This window comes from Arachis ipaensis, chromosome B03, assembly GCF_000816755.2.
Source record: "Arachis ipaensis cultivar K30076 chromosome B03, Araip1.1, whole genome shotgun sequence".
Taxonomy (NCBI): Eukaryota; Viridiplantae; Streptophyta; class Magnoliopsida; order Fabales; family Fabaceae; genus Arachis; species Arachis ipaensis.
The window spans coordinates 124029590-124044256 of record NC_029787.2 but is presented as its reverse complement, the minus strand read 5'-3'; the positions used below and the strand labels follow the sequence as shown (position 1 = coordinate 124044256).

General features: G+C 32.9%; 2 protein-coding genes across 3 annotated transcripts; one reads left to right on the top strand and one right to left on the bottom strand.

The window, feature by feature from the left end:
* On the top strand, positions 1026-2590 carry LOC107631384 (probable mannitol dehydrogenase). The gene is made up of 5 exons (XM_016334813.2): positions 1026-1165; positions 1243-1356; positions 1432-1945; positions 2006-2162; positions 2237-2590. Exons 1-5 carry the CDS (start codon positions 1062-1064, stop codon positions 2446-2448), a joined length of 1101 nt encoding a protein of 366 aa, XP_016190299.1. The 5' UTR covers positions 1026-1061; the 3' UTR covers positions 2449-2590.
* On the bottom strand, positions 3113-4827 carry LOC107631383 (LEAF RUST 10 DISEASE-RESISTANCE LOCUS RECEPTOR-LIKE PROTEIN KINASE-like 1.5). 2 transcript variants are annotated; one of them, XM_021119594.1, is made up of 3 exons: positions 3985-4827; positions 3635-3691; positions 3113-3478 (listed from the first exon to the last, which is right to left on the bottom strand). In XM_021119594.1, exons 1-3 carry the CDS (start codon positions 4781-4783, stop codon positions 3441-3443), a joined length of 894 nt encoding a protein of 297 aa, XP_020975253.1. In that variant the 5' UTR covers positions 4784-4827; the 3' UTR covers positions 3113-3440. The 2 variants fall into 2 exon arrangements, with proteins under 2 accessions (XP_020975253.1, XP_016190297.1); XM_016334811.2 differs by having other exon boundaries at positions 3113-3356; positions 3985-4825.

The following is a 14667-nucleotide window of genomic DNA, read 5'->3' as shown; positions in this document are numbered from 1 at the left end:
TTCTAATATAAATATCATTTTCTCAATAATAAATAAGTTTTTTTATTTATAAATAAATATTATCATAAACTTTTAGCATAAAATTTACTAAGACTCAGATTTTATTCGATTTAGACTTGATTTTAGTGTGATATAAAAATAATGTGATTTCATCAGATTTAAAATCAAGTAAAGATATCAAAATAGACCCAGTCATTTTGTACTATTTAGAGACGAATCTGGATCAAAACAAATCCGATTTCACCCGATGGGTCGATCCTATGTGCACTCCTATCTAAAAGCTTAAAGGTAAGAATAATATTAAAAAATATTTTATAAATTATTAAAAATGTATTGAATATATCAAAAATATTAAAAAATTTTCTGTTATTATATTTGTTATATATATCTTTGGGATTTCCTTTTTTCTATTACTATATGTAGTAATTTATTGATTTAATTAATCCATTAAAGGCTTAAAGCCAATGGAATGTCAGAGACAAAATCCAGAGGCCTAGTTTCCCTACGCCAAGTTCGTCAAATGAACAATCGCTTTCACTTCTGATCTGAAAAATGAGATTGACTGAATGTCAAAAACAAAATAGAATAAAATATAGACGTAAAAAATAGAAAAAAGATTATGGTAGGCAGCTACATACTGTGCCTGCTACTGCATCAACATTCAGATATCTTCACTGCCAAGCCTCAACCGATAATGCTATTACCGAGCAGAAACAGATCAGACTAGTAATTTCCTTTCAGAGTTATGCTTTTTTAAATGCACGATTTATTTTTAATAAAAAATTATGTGATAAAAAATAAATATTTATCTTCTTGAAACGCCTGATTCTAATTTGTGACATTTTAGACTTTTAGTGTGCATAGTCAAAGTAGAAAAATCAAGCATTGAAGCTCCTCGTTGAAACGTAAACGCTCAACGGTAAACGCCATCAGTGGCGATAATACTGTTTCCCTGTGCAGTTTTCTTGCTCTAAACGTCAAGACCCCACCAATACATATATATAACATGCTCTACTCTGTTGTACGTACTAACTAATTCAATATATTACGTGTTATTAGAAATGTCCCAAGAAGGTTTAACAGAAGAAAAGGAAGCAATGCGTGCCTATGGATGGGCTGCAAGAGATTCATCGGGAATTCTCTCCCCTTTACATTTCACCAGACGGTATCCACCTACCTAACATTGAAAATATAATTGTCACATGGACTTTAATTTTCTGATCTGAAATTGTTTTGTTCAAGGGCAAATGGTGATACAGATATCACCATCAAGATACTCTACTGCGGGATTTGCCACTCCGATTTTCATATGCTGAAGAATGATCATGCCATAAGCATCTATCCCTTAGTCCCCGGGTATGTATATATCAAGCATGCCTTTAATACCAAAAGAATATTATTTACTTTTGTTAACATTGTATTATTTTTCAGGCATGAGATTGTGGGGCAAGTGACACAGGTGGGAAGACAAGTTACAAAATTTAAGGTTGGTGATGTGGCTGGTGTGGGTGGCATTGTGGGCACGTGCGGCACGTGTTCCAACTGCACACAGGGCTTGGAAACTTACTGCCCCAAAATGATTCTAACCTCTAGCTCACACTACCATGATGGATCAATAACCTATGGAGGCTTCTCTGATAATTTTGTTGTTGATGAGCACTTTGCCGTCACAATTCCCGAATCTATGCCTCTGCATGCCACAGCCCCTTTGTTGTGTGCTGGAATCACTGTTTACAACCCCATGTTGCACCACGGGCTCTGCAGGCCCGGTCAGCACTTGGGTGTGGTGGGCCTTGGTGGGCTCGGCCATCTGGCTGTTAAGTTTGCCAAGGCTTTTGGTATGAAGGTCACTGTTATAAGCACTTCTTCCCGGAAGAAGGAGGAAGCAATTGAACGTCTTGGTGTGGATGCCTTCTTGCTTAGTCATCAGCAACAACAATTGCAGGTAAACTTTATTTCTTAATTTATTGATCAATATAATTTTATTAAATTGAACCTTAATTAGGATGCAACCGGGACAATGGATGGGATCATTGACACAGTTTCAGCACCTCATTCTGTGTACCCTTTAGTTGGTTTATTGAAGACAGGAGGCAATTTGATATTGGTGGGTGCACCTGCAGCCTCATCTCCTGAATTACCGTCTCTGCCACTCATTATGGGTAAGCCTTGCTATACCTAGCTAGCCAGTTAGTATCTGTAATAATAATAATTAATATTTGTTTTTATTTAATAGGGAGGAAGTCAATAAGTGGGAGTGCAGGTGGAGGAATGAGAGAGACACAAGAGATGATTGAATTTGCGGCAAAGCACAATATTAGTGCAGATGTGGAAGTTATTCCCATGGATTATGTGAACACTGCTATGGGTAGACTTGTCAACAATGATGTTCAATATCGATTCGTCATTGATGTAGCAAATACTTTGGACACTCCACGCACTAACTAATTAATTAATTCATGCCTACAAATCACGGACTAGATCCAAAATTATATATTTTGACTTAGCTTATACTTTGTAAAATACGTCTGCTCTGTTCTGTGTCTTTACTTTGTAAAATTATATATGTCAAGGTTTTTGAGAACCCAAATAACATCTGCTTGAAATTTTATAATAATCATGGAATGAAATTTTTGTTATATATATGTCGAGTTGGATTTATTTCGACCTATATCCCACGTTATATTTTTTACATTCTTATCCAACTCTAGATTAATAAGATCCTATGACTTTATTTTAGGGTAATTAAACTAAAACCAGTCTTGACTATGCTCCACAATCCACATTCATTTCTTTTTCGACATCTTTACTCTTTATTGTTCGCATTGTAATGTAGTCCTGTATATGCTAAGACTATAATGTAATTGAACTAGTCAGGAAAATGTGACTTCCCTCGATGCAATACTCTAAGGGGGTGGAGTTGAAAAAATGATAGAGAATTTTCAAAAATCTTAAGATAGGAATATTATATTTTTATAAAAGTTGTATTTATACGGGAATGAGATTATATGTTAATACTATCATTGACACAGTTTTCTCACTTCTTATCAATTATTTTTAATACAAAAAATAAAAAAATATACGGGAAAAGTATACACAAAAATTATATATATAGCATTCCTAGTTAAAATATTCTATTCAATCCAACAACTATGAATTAAAAACAGATGCTTGCTTGCCATTTCAATTTGATATAAATTACATATATTTGGCCCTATCTGTGCTTTAGAGTCAAATAACCAAAATGAAGCACTAATTAAAATGGTAAGACATGTTTCTTCTTCATTCCCTAGCCCTTTATTTGTTTTGTCACTATCTGCATTGGAGGAGTAAAAACATCCAAGACACTACAAGTCCTGCAGAAACATCATCCAGCCACACCAATTAACGACTTCAGTGAACACAAGATAATTAAGAAGAGTGCATATTCCCATATATCTTTAGTTATATGGTGTATGCAAATTATTCCATATACATTCTGCAGACAAGTGTAAATTAACTTGAATGAGTATGAGTTACAACAAGAGAGAACAATTCTGATGTTATAGGGAAAAAAATAGAATAAAAGAGAGCTGAAGAAAGAGAAACAAAATAGTTGATACTTCAAAGGAAGACAAGTAATATCAATCTTTACCTCCAATAGTCAACACGGTTTGAATTTTCAGTCCCATTGTCCCACTTAAAGCATTTCCTATTCAAATGAAATAATTAAATATCAAGCAAACAAGGATTGTAAAGAAATTGCACACATTGAGTAGTACAAAACTACAAATACTATTTTTTCTGTATCTAGATACATTGATTAACAACCAAGAATTTAAAGCAACAATGACTATATATAGGTAAAATAAGTTTTTTAGTTCTAATGTTTGGAAGAAATTTTTAAAATATTCAAAACTTTGTATCAATTTTATCCTCAAATTAAACATTAAAGTAACTCTCAACTTCTTACAATGAAGCTACCCTATTATGAAGAGTACTAACCTTGTCCAAAACAATTGGTGGTGGTGTTAACACCATTGTTGCAAACACAAGAGAATGATTCATCCAAACTAGCAAACCCACAAAAGCCTCCACTTGCTTCACAATCTTTACAGGCATCACTATAATTATAAGAATCATTATAATTCAATGATACCCCAAACTTCCACTTCATGGGGTCCCCTTCATCTCCAAACTCATAAACAGAAGCATAAGAAGAGCATTGAAGCTTTGGAAGGTCCAAACTGTATCCCAACCCAATTCCAGTAGGGTAGTCATATACACAACATGTTGATATTGGTGCATTCTGTGGCAGCCCAATCCCTGTCACTCCTCTGCATGAATACATCCCTCTACAAACCCGGGAGCCGGATCCTGTGTCGCAGAAGTCTTCCCTCGAATCGAACATTGGAGAGGTGGTGGAGCAGCCAAGGAGGACAAAGATGTTCTCCTTGGCCAATGTGAATGGTGTGTCATCACCTAAGGTAAAGCTACCAGAGTTTTGCATCTCAGTGCAATTTGACATCAAAGGGTCTATGATTATAACTGTGCTACTTGCATAGTCTATTGAGGAAACTGTGTAGGCATTATTATTGCTGGTGGTTCTTGTTGATGAGTAGTATTCAAGAGTTCCAAGGTTGCATTTCATGTGCTTAGAGAATGCAGGGTGGCCACAACCATAGGCAGTGCCAAAAGGGTATCTTATTGGTATTGTGCCACATGTGGTTTGGCATGTTGGTGTTGCAGAAGAGCCCTTCTGAACCAACAATATATGAATGCTGAATAGGAGAACTGATGACATTATTGAAGTGTTTTTGCAAAGTATATTTGTTATGGCTTCTCTCTTCTTTGGTCATTCATATACATGATGTTAATTGAGGACATTCTTTCCTTTTTGGTGGAATTGTTATTATTACTTTCAAACAACTATTTTCTTTTTCTTCCTAAAAAGAAGAGACCTGTTATTATTAGACAGCAAATCAGCAATATTTTATTAGTATAGTGCATTGTTTTGTTACTAAGGAAGTAGGATTTAGGAGTGAGCATATAGACTTTAGTTTTAGACTTTTAGGCTCAAACAAAGAAAGAAAGGATGCTATTGATTCATTCATGTGCATCTGTAAAATCTGTGTGTACTGCTACCCGTGTTGAATATCCACAACAAAATGCTTGGCCTACCATGTGAAAAATTGTTGACTTTGTATAACTCAATGGAAGGTGTTTTAGCAAAGACTAAAACTTTGTTGTAACTCCCAAATTGAAATAACATCTCAATCTCTATTATATTTGCTTTATTGATAGAACATGTTGTCATAAAAAGTGGAGGAACCGAGGAAGTATTTTAAAATTGATCATTTTTCTCTTATCAAATTTAAAATAAAATCAAATTTTTTTTTAAAGAAAAGAAGTATATCAGAACAAGAATTGTGTTCAAATTAACTAATCTATCAAAATATTCAAAATTAGGTGGGATAATAGTCTAGTCTGTTGTGAAATAAATATAAAATAAAGAAGTATAACTAGAAAACTCTAGTATCACAATTATTATCTCAATATAATAAAGATTATTAATATATTTATTAATATTATATGTAAAGAATGAGAGAGAAGAGTATTCAAAAATACTTGTAAAATAAAGAAAGAGAAAGATTGACATCAAAGGGTCTATGATTATAACTGTGCTACTTGCATAGTCTATTGAGGAAACTGTGTAGGCATTATTATTGCTGGTGGTTCTTGTTGATGAGTAGTATTCAAGAGTTCCAAGGTTGCATTTCATGTGCTTAGAGAATGCAGGGTGGCCACAACCATAGGCAGTGCCAAAAGGGTATCTTATTGGTATTGTGCCACATGTGGTTTGGCATGTTGGTGTTGCAGAAGAGCCCTTCTGAACCAACAATATATGAATGCTGAATAGGAGAACTGATGACATTATTGAAGTGTTTTTGCAAAGTATATTTGTTATGGCTTCTCTCTTCTTTGGTCATTCATATATATGATGTTAATTGAGGACATTCTTTCCTTTTTGGTGGAATTGTTATTATTACTTTCAAACAACTATTTTCTTTTTCTTCCTAAAAAGAAGAGACCTGTTATTATTAGACAGCAAATCAGCAATATTATTAGTATAGTGCATTGTTTCGTTACTAAGGAAGTAGGATTTAGGAGTGAGCATATAGACTTTAGTTTTAGACTTTTAGGCTCAAACAAAGAAAGAAAGGATGCTATTGATTCATTCATGTGCATCTGTAAAATCTGTGTGTACTGCTACCCGTGTTGAATATCCACAACAAAATGCTTGGCCTACCATGTGAAAAATTGTTGACTTTGTAGTTTGTATAACTCAATGGAAGGTGTTTTAGCAAAGACTAAAACTTTGTTGTAACTCCCAAATTGAAATAACATCTCAATCTCTATTATATTTGCTTTATTGATAGAACATGTTGTCATAAAAAGTGGAGGAACCGAGGAAGTATTTTAAAATTGATCATTTTTCTCTTATCAAATTTAAAATAAAATCAATTTTTTTAAGAAAAGAAGTATATCAGAACAAGAATTGTGTTCAAATTAACTAATCTATCAAAATATTCAAAATTAGGTGGGATAATAGTCTAGTCTGTTGTGAAATAAATATAAAATAAAGAAGTATAACTAGAAAACTCTAGTATCACAATTATTATCTCAATATAATAAAGATTATTAATATATTTATTAATATTATATGTAAAGAATGAGAGAGAAGAGTATTCAAAAATACTTGTAAAATAAAGAAAGAGAAAGAATTGTATTAGTAATATAAAAGAAAGAGAGAAGATTTTTATTGTTGTATATCTCATATCTCATGCTGTGAAGTCTTATTTATACTTGTATAAGATTATCTTTTTCAACCTTTATTAAAAGCTAGTCTTCGTAGGAATCTTAAATTTTTTCTTTAAAAACTTCAGCCGCCCATATTAATGGTCATCCACATCATATACTTATATTAACACTCCCCCTTGGATGACCATTTAGGATTATTACCTCATTAAAACCTTACTAAAGAAAAATCTAGTGGGAAAAAACCTTAGTGAAGGAAAAAGAGTACAATATCCTTTGTGATAGAGACTGTCTCATTAAAAACATTGTCAAGAAAAATCCAATGAAAAAAACTGACCAAGGAAAAAAGAGTACAGTCTCCTCCTCTTGTCAACATAATTTAATGTCTCGAAATTGGCGCATCCCAATCTCATGTACCAATCTTTCAAAAGAGGATTTTGGGAATGACTTTGTAAATAAATCTGCCAGATTATCACTTGAGCAGATCTGTTAGACATCAATTGTCCATTGATTTTGAAGATCACGAGTGAAGAAGAATTTGGGAGAAATATACTTTGTTCTATCACCTTTGATGTATCCGCTTTTAAGCTGAGCAATGCATGCTGTATTATTTTCAAACAGGACAGTTGGAGCTATCTTATGATCAGTTAGTCCACATGATGACAGAATATATTAGATCAAACTCCTGAGCTAAAAACACTCGCGACTTGCTTCATGTATCGCTAGTATTTCAGCATGATTAGAGGAGGTTGCTGCTATCGTCTATTTCGTAGACCTCCATGATATAGTTGTACCACCATATGTGAACAAGTATTCTGTTTGAGATCTCCCTTTGTGTGGATCATACAAGTATCCAACATCTGCATAGCCAACTAGTTGTGACTTGGATCCATAGGGATAAAACAATCTCATATCAATCGTTCCATGGGATATCGAAAGATTTGTTTGATTCCACGCCAATATCTTCTGGTTGGAGATGAACTATATCTTGCTAGTAAATTCACAGCAAATAATATATCGAGTCGTGTATTATTGGCAAGATACATTAGCGCTCCAATGGCACTAAGATATGGTACTTCAGGACCAAGGATATCTTCATTTTCTTCTTTAGGACAGAATTGATCGTTTTCCACATCCAAAGATCTTACAATCATTGGGGTACTCAAGGGATGTGACTTATCTATATAAAATCTTTTCAAGATCTTTTTTGTGTATGTTGTTTGATGAATAAAGATCCCATTTTTTATATGCTCGATCTGCAGACCGAGACAAAATTTAGTCCTTCCAAGATCTTTCATCTCAAACTCTTCTTTTAAAGTTTTTATAATTGTTGGAATCTTTTCAGGAGTTCCAATGATATTTAAATCATCAACGTACACAGCAATTATAATGAATCCAGATGCAAATTTCTTTATAAAAACTGGGGCAGATATCATCATTCTTGAATCCATTTTTGGCCAGATACTCAGTAAGACGATTATACCACATTTGTCCAGATTGCTTTAGACCATATAAAGATCTTTGCAATTTGACTGAGTATAACCCCTGTGAATATTCATTGGATGGTTTAGGCATCTTTAGTCCTTCAGAGAATTTCATATAGATATCCCGATCTAATGAGCCGTATAAATAGGTTGTTACCACTAAAGGGGAATACGTTTCTTCATAATCTATACCGGGCCTTTGTGAAAAACCTTATGCCACAAGTCGGGCTTTGTAGTGCACAACTTCATTTTTCTCATTTCATTTTCTCACAAATACCCACCTGTATCCAATAGGTTTTACATCTTCTGATATACGGACTATAGGTCCAAAAACTTCACGTTTTGCAAGTGAGTCTAATTCAGCCTTCATGGCTTCTTTCCATTTTGGCCAATCATTTCTTTGTCGACATTCTTCGACTGATCTTGGCTCAAGATCCTTACTTTCATGCATGATATTTAATGACACATTATATGCAAATATTTCATTGACAATTGTCTTATTTCAGTCCCATTTTTCTCCTGTAAAGACATAATTTATCGAGATCTCGTCATCTTCATAATTTTCAAGTACCTGAACGTCTTCTGGCGTTAAAACTATATCAGAATTTTGGACAACTGCAGGTGTCTTTACTATGTCTTTTTCAACAGGAATAGTATTTACCTCTTTTATTTTTCAAGGTTTTTTGTCTTTGGAACCGACAGGCCTGCCACGCTTCTGGCGTGAATTTGCTTTAGTGGCTATTTGTCCAACTGGGACATCAATTCGAATTGGAGCATTTTTTGCTGGTATATAAGATTTGGTTATCCACTTTGTATCGGAAAATACATCAGGCAATTCATTTGCTATTCTTTGCAAATGTATAATCTTTTGAACTTCTAGTTCATATTGCCCTGATCGAGGATCTAAATGCATCAACGATGATGCATTCCAATTAAGTTTCTTTTCAGGAAGCTTATTCTCTCCCCCTAATGTTGAAAATTTTGATTCATCAAAATGACAATCCGTAAATCGGGCTTTAAATACATCCCCAGTTTGTATCTCAAGATACCTTACTATAGAGGGGGAATCATATCCAACATATATCCCCAATTTTCTTTAGAGTTCCATTTTGGTGCGATTAGGTGTGCAATGGGAACATATTCGCACACCCAAATATTCTTGAATGGGAAACATTTGGCTGCTGGCCAAAAGCTTATTACATAGGAGAGAATTGATGGTAACTCGTTAGCTTCAGACGAATAAGTACTGCAGCATGTAAAATAGCATGCCCCAAACCGAGGTTGGGAGATTTGTTCTCATAAGTAAGGGTCTAGCAATTAATTGGAGGTGTTTAATAAATGATTCTGCTAACCCATTTTGTGTGTAAACATAAGCTACTGGATGTTGAACACTTATTCCATTAGCCATACAATAAGCATCAAAGGCTTGGGAAGTAAATTCACTAACATTATCAAGACGAATTGCTTTGATTGGATTTTCTGGAAATTGTGCTTTTAATCGAATAATTTGAGTCAGTAATCTCGCAAACGCCAGGTTGTGAGAAGACAATAAGCACACATGTGACCATCTCGAAGATGCATCTATCAGGACCATAAAATATCTAAACGATCCACATGGTGGATGAATAGGTCCACATATATCGCCTTGAATCCTTTCTAGGAATTCAGGGGATTCAAATCCAATCTTTACTGGTGATGGCCTTAAAATTAACTTCCCTTGAGAACATGCAGTACAACAAAATTCACTAGATTAAGAATCTTCTAGTTCTTTAGTGAATGTCCATGGGAGTTTTCAATAATTCTCCGCATCATGGTTGTTCTCAGATAATCCAATCGGTCGTACCAAGTTATGAATTCATTTGGGCTAGTAAACTTCTGATTTACAGTTGCATGTGATTCAATTGTACTAATCTTGGTATAATATAACCCAAATGAAAGTGAGGACAACTTTTCTAATATAACCTTTTTATTTAAATCATGAGTTGTGATACATAAGTACTCATGACCTCCCTCATTCATAGTCTCAATATGATATCTATTTCGGCGAATATCTTTGAAACTTAACAAGTTTTTCAGAGACTGGTAGAGATAATAGTGCATTATTTATTATGAATTTTGTTCCTCCAGAAAATAAAATTATAGCTCTTCCAGAGCCTTTTATCACATTGCCGGAACCAATAATAGTATTAATATATTCTTCTTTTGGCACAAGATGGGTAAAATATATATCACTTTTAAGAATGGTGTGCAAACTTGCACTATTCGCAAGGCATACATCTTCATTATATATTTTTGCCATTTGAAGATAAATAATAATAAATTGAGTAGTAATACATGCACAGTCAAATTGAATTCTTGATTGGAATTATTTTTCTAAAAAACACTGCACATAATGTCATATACTAAAATTTTATTTTAAAACTTGACTACATTTAATGATTTCAAAATTCATAAACATTAATATTTCATTATTTATATACATCATATTTGAAACTTAAATACATAGAAAATAAAACTGAACAATAAGTTCTTTACATTATTTATTTACATGGATACTTAACAATTTCACATATTAAACTATTCCATCATTGATCAAATGACCAATATTTCCTTCAGGGTCCTCAAAGAAATCGGATACATCATAATGAGTGGTGAAATTTTCAGCATCATTTGAAACAAAATTCATTTCCTTTCCTTTGTCGTCCTTTTTCAAAGATGCTTGATAAAGATCGACTAAGTGTCTTGGGGTACGACAGGTACGCGACCAATGGCCTTTTTCACCACAACGGAAACACTTATCATCTGTTGATTTATTTTGCCTAATATTTCTTTCTTTATCCCACTTCTGGTGAGATCCTCTCTTTTGAACATAATTCCTTTTCCTTCCATATTTTTTCTTATTATTAAAACCTTGTCATTTTCCTCTTCTGGGGTAATGACTTGCCACATTTGCTTCAGGAAATGGGGCGGCGCCAGTTGAGCACGCTTCGTGATTCTTTAAGAGCAACTCATTATTGCGTTCAGCAACAAGAAGGTAAGAAATTAGTTCAGAATATTTTTTAAATTATTTTTCTCGATACTATTGCTGCAGGAGCACATTCGAGGCATGAAAGGTTGAGAAAGTTTTCTCCAACATATCATTATCAGATATCTTTTTTCCACATAATTTTATTCGTGAGATGATTCGAAACATTGCCGAATTATATTCATTTATGAATTTAAAATCTTGTAGACGCAAGTGCGTCCATTCATATCGGACTTGAGGAATTATCACCGTCTTTTGATGATTGTACATTTCTTCAAGGTCTTTCCAAAGATCTGTAGGATCTTTTAATGTGAGATATTCATTTTTCAATCATTCGTCAAGATGACGACGAAGAAAAATCATGGCTTTGACTTTATCTTTCTGGAATGCATTATTTTCAGCCTTAATGGTATCTCCAAGATCCATTGAATCAAGATGGATTTCAGCATCTAATATCTATGATAAATAGTTGTTTCCAGATATATCAAGAGTATTGAATTCAAGATGAGAGAGTTTCGACATAATGAAAATTTGTTACCTGAGTCTTTCTAAAAATTTAATCAGAGTCTTGTGCTGATAACGTGTTATAAAATAAAGAAGTATAAGTAGAAGACTCTAGTACCACAATTACTATCTCAATATAATAAAGATGATTAATATATTTAGTTATTTACTAATATTATATGTAAAGAGTGAGAGAGAAGAGTATTCAAAAATACTTGTAAAATAAAGAAAGAGAGAGAATTGTATTAGTAATATAAAAGAGAGAGAAAATTTTTAGAGGCCTGCTACACATACAAGTCTTTTTGGCTTACAAGTCTTACAAGTTGGCACAAGCCCAACAAAAAACACGCATTATGTAAGGCCCACATCGGTTGGAGAGGGGAACGAAGCATGCCTTATAAGGGTGTGGATACCTCTCCCTAGCATGATGCGTTTTGACGAGTGAGTGTGGGGGGCTTTGGCCATCATCCCTATCGTCAAAGGCAAAACCGTGAGGCCTTGTGTGCTAAAGCGGACAATATCGTGCTAGCGGGTGGTCTGGGCTGTTACAGATGGTATTAGAGCCAGAACCCGGATCGATGTGCCAGCGAGGGCGCTGGACTCCCTTAGGGGGGTGGATTGTAAGGCCCACATCGGTTGGAGAGGGGAACTAAGCATGCCTTATAAGGGTGTGGATACCTCTCCCTAGCATGACGCGTTTTGATGAGTGAGTGTGGGGGGCTTTGGCCATCATCCCTATCGTCAAAGGCAAAACCGTGAGGCCTTGTGTGCCAAAGCGGACAATATCGTGCTAGCGGGTGGTCTGGGCTGTTACACATTACACTCCCACATTCAAGAGTAAATAAACGCACGTTATTCAACCACTTCTTGTTTTCAAAGCGCGCTACTCACCATGTATTATAAACGACTATTCTTCTTCTTCATCCATGAAAACGAGTTTCTTGCCAAATTTGAAGATAATGGAACTTCAGAAATACACCCAAACGATTACAGAAATACACTCAAACGATTACAGAAATATATCCAAAGGATTACAGAAATACACCCAAACGGTTACAGGAATTCACCCAAACGATTATAAAAATACACTCAAAGGATTACAGAAATACACTCAAAGGATTACAAAAACTACACCCAAAGTATTTAAGAAATACACCCAAAATTCGTTGAAGTACACCTTATGCATAATTCAGAACTCTTTATCTTTCTCCTCCTCATCTTCTGCTGCTTCTTCTTCTTCAAAAATGATTTCAGAGCTTAATATAAAAAAAATGGAAATCGAGAATAACGAAGAAAGTAAACAGAGAGAAAAGTACGTAAATAAAGAAGGAGAAGGAGAAGGTAAGAAACGAAAGAAGAAGAAGAAGAAGAAGAAGGTGCAGTGAAAATGTGCAGTAATGGTTGAAGAAGGAGAAAGAGAAGGTAAGAAACGAAAGAAAAGAAGAAGAAGAAGAGGAAGATAAAGAAGAACGTGCAGTAAGAAGAAGAAGAAGGTGCAGTGAAAACGTGCAGTAATGGTTGAAGAAGGAGAAAGAGAAGGCAAGAAACGAAAGAAAAGAAGAAGGGGAAGAGGAAGAAGAACGTGCGCAAGAAGAAGAAGAAGGTGCACTTGTAAAGACTTGTATAAAAAAACGCTTGTATGTGGAGAATTTCTCAAATTTTTATTGCTGTGAAGCCTTATTTATACTTGTACAAGATTATCTTTTTCAACCTTTATTAAAAGCTAGTCTTAAGTTTTTTTCTTAAAAATTTCAGTCGCCCATATTAATGGTCATCCACATCATATTCTTATCTTAACATAGTCGAGTCTAATAGATGTAAGGTGACCACTCAGATAAAGACGCCTATTTCATCTTTTGCTAAAGATATTTTTATGCTGTGTTTTAATTGGTTTCTGTATAATTTATTCGGTATTCCTCATCACATATTATTAAATTCCTCAAAAGATTTTCTTTCCAAAAATAATAAAAAATATTTAATTTGGACTAAAACCAAAAAAATAATAGATTAACTATTAGATTTTTTTAAAATATTATTTACATAAAAAAATATATCACATTCATTACATATATATATATATATATATATATATAAAACAAGCTCTTAAAATTTTTATAAATAAAAAATAATTAATTTATATTCGTACAATATATAAAATAATTACTATATTATTATTATATTATAGATTAAAATTCACTAATTTAAAATTTCTTTTCATTTTTAATATAAGTATTAGAAATAAATAAATTTTTTATAACAAGATGTAATGTAACAAAATATATATAATATTAATTAATTTTTAAAAAATTCTGAAAAGATGATTTTTTCTAATAAAGTGTTATTAAAAAATTAACATTATAAAAACTAATTTCAACCAATATGATATAATATGATATAATAGGTTATTAAATATATTTAATACAAAATACATTGAATATAAATTTTTATTGAGTTTAAATTTTAAATAATTTTTAATTAAATTTTGAATATTTTTATTTTAAAGAGTTAGAATATTTTAACATCATTTTTTTTGTATCTTTTTAATTGAGTCTTTAATTTTTTAAATTATAAACCTTATTTATAATTAAGAGTAATGTTTTAACACCACCAATTAGTCATACATATAAAAATACCAAAACAATTCTATTGTCATAATTATAATCTAACTTTATAAGCAATACAATACAATGAAACTATATATAAGTAATATAACTAAATTTTATCTACATCTATAGTCACATTTCATAAATAATATAATTAAATTATATTTATGTTTATAATTAAAATATGAATAAAAATACAAAAAATATCAGGATGGTTAATTTTTTTCATTCATAATTTTTTATTATTTTTGTT

Bases quoted from the DNA above. Each gene is read 5' to 3' on its own strand.
- LOC107631383 (XM_016334811.2), bottom strand. From the start codon at position 4,783: ATGTCATCAGTTCTCCTATTCAGCATTCATATATTGTTGGTTCAGAAG. The intron at 3,692-3,984 runs GTTAGTACTCTT...TCATTTGAATAG, and splicing joins CACCAATTGTTTTGGACAAG to GAAATGCTTTAAGTGGGACA. The intron at 3,357-3,634 runs GTAAAGATTGAT...ATGTTTCTGCAG, and splicing joins AACCGTGTTGACTATTGGAG to GACTTGTAGTGTCTTGGATG.
- LOC107631384 (XM_016334813.2), top strand. From the start codon at position 1,062: ATGTCCCAAGAAGGTTTAACAGAAGAAAAGGAAGCAATGCGTGCCTAT. The intron at 1,166-1,242 runs GTATCCACCTAC...GTTTTGTTCAAG, and splicing joins CCTTTACATTTCACCAGACG to GGCAAATGGTGATACAGATA. The intron at 1,946-2,005 runs GTAAACTTTATT...AACCTTAATTAG, and splicing joins ATCAGCAACAACAATTGCAG to GATGCAACCGGGACAATGGA.